At 44.9% G+C, this 13880-nt stretch overlaps 1 protein-coding gene across 1 annotated transcript in view; it reads right to left on the bottom strand.

Moving 5' to 3' along the window:
* The window catches only part of fndc3ba (fibronectin type III domain containing 3Ba), a 77150-nt gene that overhangs the window by 42232 nt on the left and 21038 nt on the right, over positions 1-13880 (bottom strand). The window contains exons 2-3 of the mRNA XM_019872273.1: positions 3984-4129; positions 1167-1242 (exon numbers count right to left, since the gene is read on the bottom strand). Of these exons, the coding sequence (XP_019727832.1) occupies positions 1167-1242; positions 3984-4100 (193 nt within the window). The 5' untranslated portion in view covers positions 4101-4129. The remainder of the gene's footprint in view (positions 1-1166; positions 1243-3983; positions 4130-13880) is intronic.

Here is a 13880-nt window from a genome sequence, read left to right as displayed (position 1 = left end):
GGGGGGTCAGGTGTGTGTTCCGGAGCCGAGATGGACGGAACAACGGGGCTCTTTCAAAGCTCCGCTGACATCATCGATATGAGACTCAGTGATGCAAGATGAAGGGGAATCCCCCGTCTTACAATTCAGGCCCCTCCCCCTTACCCCCGCCTCGCCGTCCCAGCGCAGAGGAAGAGCGAGCAAGACTTTGACGTGCTTCACACGAATGAAAGCAGTTACTGTTTCCATCACTGAATGGACACTGTAGACGGCGTTGGGCTTACGTTCAGGGTGTCCTGCAGCGGAGAGCTGACACAAGACGCCAAGGAAAGTTTTGGACGTTCGTGCATCGCGCTTGAACGCGGCTTCTTGACTACAATCGCAAATTGAAAGATGAAAAGTTGCAGGGGGGGGGGGGTTTAAAGCCACGACATTTGTCGCGATCTGCTTTGGGGCTGACGGACTTCTGTTGACGCGCCACGCTTGTTGGGTGGAATTTGTGTCAAGTTGTGGCAGGAGTGGACGCTTCAAAGTCAAAACCTTTCGCCAGTTCACGACTCGACTCGACGTCGATTCAAAAGACCTTTCGTATTGATCCATGATTGCCTCTGCTTTGGCAAAAGCCTGACCGATGAGACCAAAACATTTCTGTTGAACAAATCTGATCCTGTTCATAATCCTAGAGCTGAATTTCCTTGTTTTTGTCCAAAAAATTAATGGCTTGGAAAAAAAAAAAGAATAATAATTGCACCGTCAATAATGAGGGGGGGGGGGGAATCACAATTTCTACTCATGACAACTAGTCACTGCAACTAAAAATGAAGACCAAGGATTGACGTTGCATTTTCCGAAAACCAAGATCGACGTTCCGCGTTCCTAAAAAGCAAGGCCGACGATGGATGGATGGATGGATGCCGCCGCTTACGAAAAGGACGCTGCTCGTTCCTTGAGGGACGCCAAAACTAGTTTGCACTTTACTGAAGGGAAGAAAAATGAACAATCGATGATGCTCTTTGATCAAGGGAAGACAAACTACTGGTGTTGCAGCTTTCTAAAAACCACAACAAACTATTGCACGACACACACACACACATACACACACACACACACACACACACACGCACACACGCACGCATACATGTATGGACATCGCTATGACAACGGGACAACGGGCAAGGAATACTGACCCTGGATGCATTGCAGCGAGCCGTCCTCCGCCCGGATGGTGAACGTCTCCCCCGGGTTCACCTGTACCAGGATAACCTGCGTCCACACACACACACACACACACACACACACACACGGACAAGTTTAGATGCGCAGAAGAAGAGGACATCACGTCGCCCAATAGGCCGAGTGACAGTTGGCGGTGACATAACGCGGCCGCGAACAGCGCGGCGGCCCCCCCCCCCCCGCAACGTCCCCGCCCTACCGTCATATTGTCGGCGTGCAGATGGTCGAGCGTGTACACGTGGCTGCAGACGTGAAACAGGTGACCCTCCATCGCGCTCGCACGCACCCCCCCGCACGCGGCGCCGCTTATGCGCTACAGGTGCACGGCGGTCGGAAAAATGACGCTCGTATCCTGCCTTTGGAGTCGGCGCGCTCGCCCATCGCCGCGCCGAGCCGCTCCTCTTGCTCACGCACGCACAGTCGCACACTTCCTGCCCTGACGGCTGCTGCAGCGGCGGCGGCGGCTGCTGTTGCTATGGGAACCACCGTGGAGTACAGGGTGACCCACGTTCGCCGAGGGCTGAGAAAACCCCCTCCGCCAGACCGTGTGGGCGGAGGCCCCGTGCGGAGTGGCTGAGCTACTTTACCGCAGATGCCGACCTTTAAGTTCTTGTGCCAATGCGAAAAAACTGTCACCAAATAACATGATATCTCCTGCCGCTGATTTTGACGTGCGTCGACTTCCATATAATTCATCCGAGGCACGTCATTCCAATTAAAAATAAAATAAAATCACTACTCGCGGGCTATTATTTTTCTCATACCAAAATGTTTTCCCCAAATTCGGCATTTTTATCCAAAAAGTCTCAATTGTTACCATTTGAAATTCATAACAGTCCGCTCATTCAATTCGCCTTGGGAAGATTTTTCAAAAAGATTGACACATGTCAAATATTTCACATTGTTCACAGTCACATTCCGAATTTTTCCACCAAAAATATTCACAAATTTCCCCAATCTCCCACGATTCACTGCCTATGTTCTTTCACTGATTCACGCATTCCAATATCCCAAAAATTCATGTTCAAGGGTACTATTTTTCTCACGCCAAAAATTCGAAATTTTTCCAAAATTCGAAATTTTAAGAGGAATGTCCCTTTATTTGTTTATTTATTTATTTTAAATACTGTAAGCGTCAAAAAATTCACATAATAATTACAAAGTGTCAGCACAATAATTAGGAGACAGACAGTGAGTGTGGGGGGAACATCTGTAAAATTATTGAGGCAATGTGAGGCACGCATGCCAACAGTCCTGACAGTTGCAAAAAAAAAAAAAAAAAACATTAAAAGGTGACTTGATTATTAAATAAACCCCTTTTTCTTATTTTCCATCCACGTTTGGCCTTTTTTGTATTTTACTTCTTCTAGAAATGACCACAGCCATCTGTCAGTTTTATAAAAATTCGAAAGTTTGCCAGCGCCCGATATAAACAGTACATTTCGGGAAGACAGACAAGCCATCAGACTCAACACACACACACACACGAGCGCACGCGCGTAGATAAATGTGTATAATCATTGGTCTCCATCTTTGGTTGCACACTAAGTTTAGGCTGCGAGGCTTTGGAGTTTAAAAAAAAAAAAAAATACAAATAAAAAGAAATGCTCTAACTGCCAGCGTGCCGCTGCCCAAAAAAAGAAAAAAAAAGCCCCACCCCCTCCAAAGCCAAGCACCTCCAACACCAGCGGAAGGAAAGAGAGTCGGCGTGGTCCAGGAGCGGTTTGCCTGCTTCAGACGCAGCAGAAGCATCGTTAAAAAGATTCTTTTTTTCTTTATTATTGTTTGACTTTCTACTATTCAAGTCTGCAGTACGCCTTTGTCTCCGACATCACCTAAGTGCTGAGTAATGAAGCTAAAATTAGATTCGATTTTATAACGGTTTGGACATGTCAGTGTCCCAACAGGATGTGACTAAGCAATAAGAGACCGTGCTGAGTGTTGGTGTGTGTGTCTGTTCTTGTCACTCCATGTTGCGCCACCCTTGACAGTCAGCTTTAAGTGTGTGTGTGTGTGTGTGGGGGGGGGGGGGCACGTTTCTCATTTTTCTATATTAGTGTGCCCCCACTATTTACACTCACCCTTAACTGAAGGGACTTTTTTTTTGTGGGGATATTTTGGCTGTTCTCCACAGGAAAAATGACGTATGTATGTTTGTTCTTGTTTTTCTGCTGTAGTGTGGACCCATCCTTAAGATCCAGCCTTTTAAAGGTACACATTGGCTGGTCTACACAAGAAAAAAAAGTCTGCTTACAAGTGTGTATGGTCTTGTCTTTCTCGGTTAGAGTGGTCCCACCATAGATGCTTCCCCATAATCGAAGGGACATCTTAGTTAGAACTGTGGCTTGTGCGTGTGTGTGTGTGTGTGTGTGTGTGTGCGTGTGTGTGTGTGTGTGTGTGTGTGTGTGTGTGTGTGTGTGTGTTCTCAATTTTTTTTAAATTCCACCTTTACTGATGGGACATTGTTTTTTATGGGCTGGTCCCCATCAGAACAATGCTAGCACGAGTGTGTGTGTGTGTGTGTGTGTGTGTGTGTGTATTCTTGTCTTTTTATATTCGTTTGGCACCACACTTGGGCATACCAATTTGTTGTGGAGCCCTTTATGCTATATCAGGGTATTTTTGCTGGTACACACAAGATAAATGTGTTTAAGTTCTTGTCAGTCGGTCTTAGTGCGGCACCACCCATGAGCACAGCGGCGTGTCAGACAGGAGAGCGAATTAGTACACTTGCAAAATGACTGTGTGTGTGTGTGTGAGTGCGTGTTTACCTGCTGCGCTGCATCACCGTTAACCATGTGCGGCATGAGCGGCACCTCCCCATTCAGGAGAGGCGGCGGAGCCAAGTCCAGTGGAATCTGGTCTGTCATCATCATTGTGACGTACATTCATGGAGAAATTCACTCAACTGCCCTACCTGGGAAAGTACAGAGAGGAGAGAGACGTGAGTCAGGCGCGCATGTATGTACATGATGTCATGTTGCATTTCCCTTTGACGCGGAGCGCATGCCGAAATGTTGCCATCATTTGGTTTCCTCATGGCAAACCGAGCCCCACAGAGTGGCCGTGCGTGGCCTTTTTGTAATTCATACAGAGCGCAAACAGTCCAGTGCCAAACAAAACAAAGATTTGCATCTGGCGGCGGATGACTTTTTCAGACCTCTGCAGAGGGAGATGAGATCGGTGGACGAGATTCTTTTATATTTTGTGAAATTAGCCAATCAAAATTCGGAAAATCGGCGCCAATCCATTTTCCGTCTGATCGATCTGTGCACCCCAAATAATATTGGTCATTTTTCACCAAAGATAACAAATATATAGCCGTGAGTATTGTGATGCTCTCTGTCTGCATGTGTTGCACCACCTTTTGTGTTTGAAGTCAGTGTTGCGTCCCCCGTTTTGAGTTCTCTTTATGTTGAGTTTGACAGTAGACTTTAACTGGGAGTTGAGGAAATAAATGCCGTTCCGTGGTAAATGAGTGTCAACAACAACAACAACAACAAAAATAAAATAAAATTGTGACTGTAGAATGCACTGGTGTTTTTAATATTTCGACCCGTTCATGTAACGAACTAGCCATAGGATTAGAACCTCACCACACGCATGCACACACGCACGCAGCTGCGTGTCACCGTACGTCTTCGCTTTTAGCCGGACATCCTCTCGCACCAACGAGGTCTTCAAGAGGGTTAGTAGATCACACAGCTGCGGCTCGCACTGTTGAACCATAAACACGTCGAGCCGCACGTACATACGTCTGCGCGCATGCACGCACACGCCGACGTCAGCCCCTTGCCATGATGGCTCTGCCTCAGCAGTTCTAATCGCATGTTGCGCTCCAACCGCAAAGTCTTTTTCTCCAGCCGAGCCCCGCTCCCAGCTCGGCCTGGCCATCCTGCCTCCAACAGACACACACACACACACACACACACACACACACACACACACACACACACACACACATACATACGCAGCTTCCAGGACACATCATAGACAGATGGTAACACCACTCCCGATTCTTCCAGGAAAAAGAGAAGAGCAAAGACAGCAAGAGAAAGAGGAGAAAGAGGTTACACACAACCTCAGTCTAAAGTTAGCTTAGCATAGAAATAGCCCCAGATGTGTATTTTCTATGTGCTCCTTTAGGAAAGTGACCAAAATAAATAAATAAATAAAAATCAGGACAAAATTGCAATGATGCCACAGACCAAATAAGAAGTCCAGAACTCAACTGGCCTCAAGTTCAGCTGTGTTTCGCTCTTATGGGAAGAAAACCCACCTCCCAAGCACAAGAAGAGCAGCGGGGAAATTGACTGGGAACAGCAGCAAGCAATTGTAGAAGGAAGAAGTTGCACTGCCCAAGTCCGCTCATCGTTTTGATTGATTGCGCCGCTCATGACTCGAAGACCTTTGATAAAACTTTGGGAAAATGATGTAACCACAACCGTTTGCTTTTGTTGAATATTAAAGGCTTTTTGTTTGGCCGGGACTAGGGGGGGTTGACTTGGATGTGGACAGCTGATCATGACCATACCATTAACACATGGTCATAAAGTAGCCATTTTTGTGTGTGTATATTCAATTAGCGATTAACAATGGCTTGGGGTTGGGCTGCGGAGTATAACGAACTTGATCACTCAAGTGAGATGGTTTTTGTTTTTTTTTTAATTTCCTGAAAAGTAGAGAGAATACCGCCCGGCAACGATGATCGATATCCACATAAGATATTTTATACACAAACACGCCGAGTGCACTTGGCATATTCAAAAGCAAAACTGCACGCCGTGGGGTAAGGAGCTTTGTTGGTCACTTCTCAGAGCATTTACAGCTAATACGAAACAGGTTAAGTCCAACTTAGCCTCAAAATGAATAGGTGAGCTTTTGTCTGGTCGAGGTGGTGACTCGCTCTAATCTCATTTTTGTTGTGTCTGCCGCCGTTCGTTCGGGTGGCCTTCCAGGAGGCGTGCGGATGACTTTTTCGCCCAACGCTAATGATGTGGCTGATAAACGGATGCGCCCGGTCGGTGAACTCCATCTCGGCTCAATTCACAACGAGGAGCAACAAAAACAAAAACAAAAAAAAGGCTTCCAGCTATCCAATTCCACTGCCAGTTGAACTTTATACTGGAACTGGAAAAGTAAACATGAAACATGAAGAATTAGACGTGCTTTTAAAACAACCAAATCATGCTACGCACAATGCAAAATCGAAGGGGGTGAAGGATAACTCTCTCGAATATCTTTGACCAAAACTACTGCCGACAGCATGAACACGTCATCCTGAAATCATGTTCAATCGTGAATTAACACACACAAAAGACAACCCCCCCCCTCCCCGCATTCATTATGCTGACATGATATAATACAGCACCTGTTACGACTGTTAGCGGCTAGTGGCCAGCAGCTAGCCGCTAATCAAATGCCCCATATCGGCGAGCAAGAGTCGTCACGCTACTTTTCGAAAGCAGTTTCAAAGGTGAAAAAGACTCTGCACACTTTGATGCTGACAGCCTGACATCGTTTCAGTTCCTACTGATCCGTTTTTAAACAAACCAGACTAACTCCAGTGTCCTGTTTAAAAAAACAAAACAAAAAACAAAGAAATTCACAAAAATCGCTTCTTACATTGCCCCAAAGGCTCACGTCTCACAAACTAATGTTGACAGCCAAGAAAGTATCGTTTGCTGCTATGCACAGTTTCAATTTCAGAAAGCAAAATGTCGCTTATCTAAAAATTAAAATCAATCGGTTATTCAAAATGTGTCATTTTCTGTTCTGTATTCCAAGTACACAATTTTTCAATCGAAACAGGCTAACAGAATACCAAAATATTCGATAGCCGCAACCCTGCAACGGGGGGTTTGGACGCAGCAAGAAGTTGTCCAGTTATGTAACAATACTCATCTCACAGTGGTTGTGAAAGTCTTCTTCATTTGTGTCTCCATGACTGCCTGCGCTGCCCCCTGGTGACCAATTTGAGCCTACCGGAAGGAGTCGCAACTCAGGCACACACTGTCGAAACGCCCACTTTTTTTTTTTTTTTTGTCTCAGCGGATAATCAACAGGTCAAAGAGGCGAAGCAGCAGACCTGGCGAATATTCATGTGCACTTTTTGCACTCAAACTCGCCTCACGCACTTCCACAGCTGCTGCAGCTTGACGCCTTCGCATCATTTGAGTCGGCCACTTGCGCCTGGGATGCATTCGAGTCCCTTTAACGCCCGATCAGCTGACAACTTTAATCTTTGCTGGCATTTGATTGGTAAAGGACGCGCGCGCGCGCGTGTGTGTGTGTGTGTGTGTGTGTGTTTAACTTTAAAAAAAAAAAAAGAAAAGAAGAAAAAGGGGGTCGGAGCTGCTAAATATGGTGGGAAACTGCCACCAGCACCACTCCCATTCAAGTCCGGCTCCTTTTACAAAAAGGTATTCAGTGAACAAGGGGATCTCTCTCTCTCTCTCTCTCTCTCTCTCTCTCTCTCTCTCTCTTTCACACATACACACACCCACACACACACACACACACACACACACACACATTGTGTGAGTACCTTCTTAGCTGAGGTGGAGTGGAGGAGACACGGAGATACGGCAAAGGGGGGTGGAGGGGTGGAAAGGAATGTTGTGCTGGAACACACACACACACACACACACACACACACACACACACACACACACACACACATGCGCGCGGGCAAGACAGAGGGAGGATTTATAAACGATGGACGCTGTGGAGGTTTCCCACATAGCACCTACGCAGCCGGTGTGATTGCATCGAGCGCCGCCGTCATCCGACCTGGTCATGGCAGTCATGACACGTCATCCGCAGGGGAAGGATGGGCGGAGCGGAATGTAAACGGACACCGGCTCACAACAAGCAAACACACAATCACGCAAAGATTTCCATAACCGTGTTACAACAGGTTTCTCGGCACCCCCTCCCCCCCCTCGGGGTGTCCAAAGCAGGACATGACACCTCGACAAAAACCGCATATGAAGCGTCTCTGCTTCTCATTCCAAACGTTTCATTGATGTGAGATAAGACGGGAAGCCCAAACAAAACATTCCCTCAAAAGTAGGCCAAGAGACTCCAGTTAAAAAAAAAAAAGGGTGAAGCAAAGTTTTGGGATATTTTAGTTATTTGGTACTTCCTGGGACCAGAATTTTTCCAATCAGATGCTTTCAGCGCAATACACTTGAGCCTACTTTCTCAAGAGGTCCCTAGACCTTGAGAAAGTAACAAACCCCTTGTAGAAGGGTCAGATTAGGAACATTTATCGAAGAAAATCCACACCTCATACAAATATTCCCAAACAAAGAATGAAATTGAAGCCCCATTTGAAAATAAGATACTATGAATCTTTGGTTTTCAGTATTTGGGACTGAGACTGGAAGCAGAAACAAAACATTCCCTTCAAGCCAGATTTTCAAAGCAAAGCAAAAAAAAAAAAAAAACAGCAAAACTTGGTTCTTGGTCCATCATCGGATCCCACAGACGTAGACGCAAACAAAATCCACACAAAAATATTGATTTAAGAACAAAAGCGCACCGACAAGGTATAAACAAAAATCGCTGATCAAAAAAGGAACCAGGAAAAACAATCCATGAACAAAAAGCGCTTGCAAAGGCAATGAAATAGTTCAATCCGAGATTATAAACGAAATGACTGGAGTCCAATTTCGCCAAACAAAAAAAAATGAGCGAGATCATTTTTTGTATGAAAAAAAAAGTTCGTAAGTGTTCAATCCGAGATTATAAACGAAATGACTGGAGTCGAATTTCGCCAAACAAAAAAAATGAGCGAGATCATTTTTCGTATGGAAAAAAAAAAGTTCGTAAGCCGAGGTATAAGACATCCTTGGCATCAAGTCAAAACAAGCCGCATTTAAAAGTAAACATCCAGAAACTTTTAGTTCCTGATACTCCCGGGAAGCCCGGGACTGAGACCGGAAGCAAAAAACAAAACAGTCGCTCTCAAGTAGAGCAGGATTGGGTTTGGGGCAGATCAGGAAGTGGCATGCAAACAAGCCCACACTGACGAAAACCGATCATCCTCGGCAGAGCTGTGAATGTCGCCTTTCCGCAAGTCGCCCAAACCCCAAAACAAGAGTCGAAAACGAGAAAGCGGGTCCACGTTTCATTTTCAAGGAACTGTTCATTCTTGTACTTCATGCAACTACAAAGGTTCCAATCAGATGCGTGTGCAGCCAGCGTGCCAGTTTCTGGATCTCTGGAACACACACACACACCTTAAAAGGGTCTTCTTTCAGCATGACCAAGTCGTTTTTCCACATGCGCCATCGCGCCTCAATTATGACTCAGATCATTATTTCAAAGCCAGGATATTTGTCGATATTCGTCATGCAGAGCGTCGAAGACATTTCACGCTTGGTGACCAAATAGACTTTGCTTGTGACCTTGGGGACCGCGCCACCGTTCCAACAAAAAGAAAACAAGTTTGTTTACGGTGCATTTTAAGACCGCCGAAGTGCAGAGGGGGGGGTTGCCTCATTCGTGGAGCCACGTCACACAATCCTGCCACGAACGAGCATTTCTCTCTCTTTGACTGCATGTCAATGTGCCCACCAGGCTGAAACTCACTTTTGTAGGAAGAAGAAAAGCAAAAACCTCCAACAATGCTTACAGAAAAAAAAAAAAAAAGATCTTGATTGCAAAAAATAAATGAATTCATTTATTTTTTAAAAATGGTACAGAGCTATGGAATATTTTGGTCTTCGGGTATCCTACTGAAAATTCTATCGAATCATCAAGTATTTGGATAATATAGATCGATAGATATAGAAGAGCGCGAGAGCAAGAGAGACAGACAGACAGACAGACAGACAGAGAGAGTGACAGAGGGAGAGGGAGTGACAGAGATATAAGCCCCGTTCACACGGCAACGTTTGGTCCGACGCTGCGCCGAAGCAGCGCCAAACAGATGCAGATGAGACAGAGACACAGACAGACAGAGTGACAGAGAGCGAGAAAACAGAAGGCAGAGAGTAAGACAGACAGACAGACAGACAGACAGAGTAAGAGACAGAGATACAGAGCGACAGAGACAGAGAGAGTGAGCGAGTGTGAAAGCCGCACACAAACAAACCTGTGATAATGCAAAAAATAATAATAATAACTTGGATGGCTGATGTACGACTGCCAATTCAAACCGTTAGAGGGAGAAAAACCCCAAAAAACACAAAAAACAAAAAAAAAAAAACTCCACCACCAGTTTTTCACTTGACTGGTCCGGCTTGTACAGAGCGGGAACATTCCGGAACGGCCCTCGCAAAGCTGTGCTGCAGATTAGAGGGCGTCTCAGTCACAATTATACTTTCCCTGGACGACTCTTTCATGGAGCTCTGCTCCCTACCTTACTCTTTCATTTGCTGCCTCTCTGCTGCCTTTTTTAAATGCCAAGAATTCTGAAAAGTGCGGCGGGCGACGAGTCGGGACGCGTCCCGCTTTAAAAAAAAAACAAAAAAAAAACGATGTCCTCAGCACTTTTGCGCCTCCTTTAAATGAGAAGCCATGCGTTTAGAGCTCTCATCAGGCCCGGTTTCTTGGACTGCCAACCACAACAGATGACCAAGTGACTTCAGTCTTTTTTTTTTTGTGATAATCTTTCGAGAAGCCTCATGCCAACAGATGACCAAGTGACTTCAGTCTTTTTTTTTTTGGTTGTAATCTTTCGAGAAGGCTCATGCCGAAAAGCAACATTCTCTATCACATGACCTTTGATATGTTCAAAAAAATAATAATAAAACACTGCGCACTGCTATGGGTGAGAGTGTGCCATCTTCACCGCCTTAACTCAGTCGCCTACACCATGCACGCATTCATCCCAATGTTCTCACCGAGCACCGGTTTGGAGAAATAGCGTCTTTGTAACTTTTCGGCTACCTTTAAAAGTGAAATGTCACAGTAAAAAGTGACTTTTTAAATGGCTTGTGTGCAAATAGTGGAATCTCTGAAGTGCTTGCGCACCCAACAAATGTGAAATTAACATGGACCGCATTGGATTGGATCTCGAAGTGGAATTGGAAGTCCTTGGTGATGAAGTGCTGCTTCTGCAAGTGAAAATATAATTCCATGCTATGCTTGTGTGGGGTATGGGGCAGTGTGTGTGTGTGTGTGTGGGGGGTGGGGGGGGCGTTTTTTGAGACACACAGGCATTCCTACCCCCCACCCTGGTCGGCATGGTAACGAAATCCATGCTTGCGATTGGGCTCGCACGATAACGGGCGGGGATTGTATGAGACAGAACGGCCTTTGACAAACTGACTGATTGAAAAAAGACCCCAAAAAGGGTGCAAAGCATGCAGTGGTTGCCACAGGGCCTCATTTGTTTAAAAAAAAAAAAATAGGAGAGAAAGACAGATGGGCCAAGTCATTTTGAGAAGATTAAAAAAAAAAAAAAAGTTAAAATGTGTCTGTAAAATTGGGAAAGTAGTTCATTTCCCTTTTGGATGTCATTAATATTTTTGCGTAGAGATGTATTTTGTTGATAGTAAAATATTGTTAAAATTTTGATTAAAATTACTGATTTTAGAGAAAGACAGATGGGCCAAGTCATTTTGAGAAGATTTAAAAAAATAAAAATAAAAAAGTTAAAATGTTGTCTGTAAAATTGGCAAAGTAGTTCATTCCCCTTTTGGATGTCATTAATATTTTTGTATAGAGATGTATTTTGTTGATAGTAAAATATTGTTAAAATTTTGATTAAAAATAAAAAAGGGGCGGAAAAAAGTTAAATGAAAGCAAAAAAAAAAAAATGATCGGACTCTTGATATTGCAAATGCCCAGCGGCCATAATAAGGAAGAAATAGCGTGCCTTGTAATTCATATTGTCACAGGCCTGCTATGAAGGGAACGGCCATCAATTCTGAAAACAACCCGCATCAGAAGTCTCCCTGAAACAATTCTGCCTATGAGCAAAACTTCTGCATCGCTGGGTGCGAACCCAGGACCTCGTTACAAGCAGGAAAAAGTGCCATCATTTTCCAACGAAAATCCGTCTTTTCCAAGGGAACCGAACGCAGCCAAAAGAATTCTGGATCCCTGGCCGTTGCCATGCACTTCCTGGAAAGACCCCGCCTCCCTCGCATTCCTGCTCCCTGTCAAAACACGGCGCAATGACTCCAAACCGGCTGCCGGGAAAAAGTTTCTTGGCGAGGCCTCAGCGGCCTGCCGGCAGTTCCAAAGAAGAAGAACAAGAAGAGGCGGCAAGCGGCCTACGTCTCAGGAAAAGACGACGGTTACATAACGCGCACACACATATGGAAACACAGACATTCAGAGCTATTGTCCACGGTCACATGTGCAGAACGAGCGCGTTTCAACAGCTGGAGGGGGGCGGGGGGGGGGGGGGACGGAGCCAGCCAACATTCGCATTGTAGCTGATTTAACCTTCCGGGTGACATCACAGGGCGACTGGATTGCTCTGTAAAAACCTTCATTTTGATTTTTTGTTTTTTGCTTTGTGTTGTGAGCCAAAATTGGAGGTTCCGTGAAGCTTCAGATACAGCATTGTTTGAGCGTAGTGCATCAAAAAGAAATATACGGCAATGAAAATGCGGTAATACCCTCACATGTGGGCAAGGAGAGCCACAGCCATTGATGCATTTTCAGACGGCGACTGAACAGTCATGCGCACAAATGCCAAAATGTAAAAACTCGCAAGTCGCTGCTCAAGACGACAAGTCGCACCCTGAATGTCACATGCAGGCAAACGGACTCCAGTTCCGGATGTTACTCACTAGGCCACGCCCCTTAAAGGCACACAACCAACTCATGACAACTGCAGTCCGTACAGTAATTACACTTTACAAAATGAGTCTATTTCTCCCAGAATAAATATTTAAAATTAAAAAAAAAAAACTAGAATAAAAAAAAAAAATTATATTTTTCTGTTTTACTTTATTACAGCCATTGATGCATTTTCAGACGGCGACTGAACAGTCATGCGCACAAATGCCAAAATGTAAAAACTCGCAAGTCGCTGCTCAAGACGACAATTCGCACCCAGAATGTCACATGCAGGCAAACGGACTCCAGTTCCTGATGTTACTCACTAGGCCACGCCCCTTAAAGGCACACAACCAACTCATGACAACTGCAGTCCGTACAGGAATTACACTTTACAAAATAAGTCTATTTCTCCCAGAATAAATATTTTTTAAAAAAATGATATTTTTCTGTTTTACTTGATCAAAAACAGAGAACAAAAAACATTTGGACGGCCGGAGCGGATTAAGGGCATTTCCATTTATTTCAATGAGGAAAACTGATTTGCTGAGAAAATAAAATGTGAAAACTTCACGTCACATAATAACTTAAGCTTGAAAGAAAATGTATCACTTAGGCCTGTCATGACTGAATCTTTTCCGAATCAACTCGTTTCGATACAGTAGAATGGACATTTGAATGAATATGTACAACAGTGCCAGCCAGCAGAGTCTCGGGGGCAAAATCGACCCGACAACCTACTTCTGTGGTCGACTTGTTCAACTTTTTGTTCCACGCCGTAATAACAATTCATGTTATTTTTATTTGACACAGCAGCTACACCTATGTAACGCCCACAAAAACATCCGCCTAGTGTCTGTCTGCGATGCATGGAGGCGGAGTCATTGAAGTCAAACGGAGTGAGAAATGCGAGGAATCCTAAT

This window comes from Hippocampus comes, unplaced genomic scaffold (genome assembly GCF_001891065.2).
Source record: "Hippocampus comes isolate QL1 unplaced genomic scaffold, H_comes_QL1_v1.1 scaffold92, whole genome shotgun sequence".
NCBI classification, from domain to species: domain Eukaryota; kingdom Metazoa; phylum Chordata; class Actinopteri; order Syngnathiformes; family Syngnathidae; genus Hippocampus; species Hippocampus comes.
This window is presented reverse-complemented; position numbering and strand designations above follow the sequence as displayed.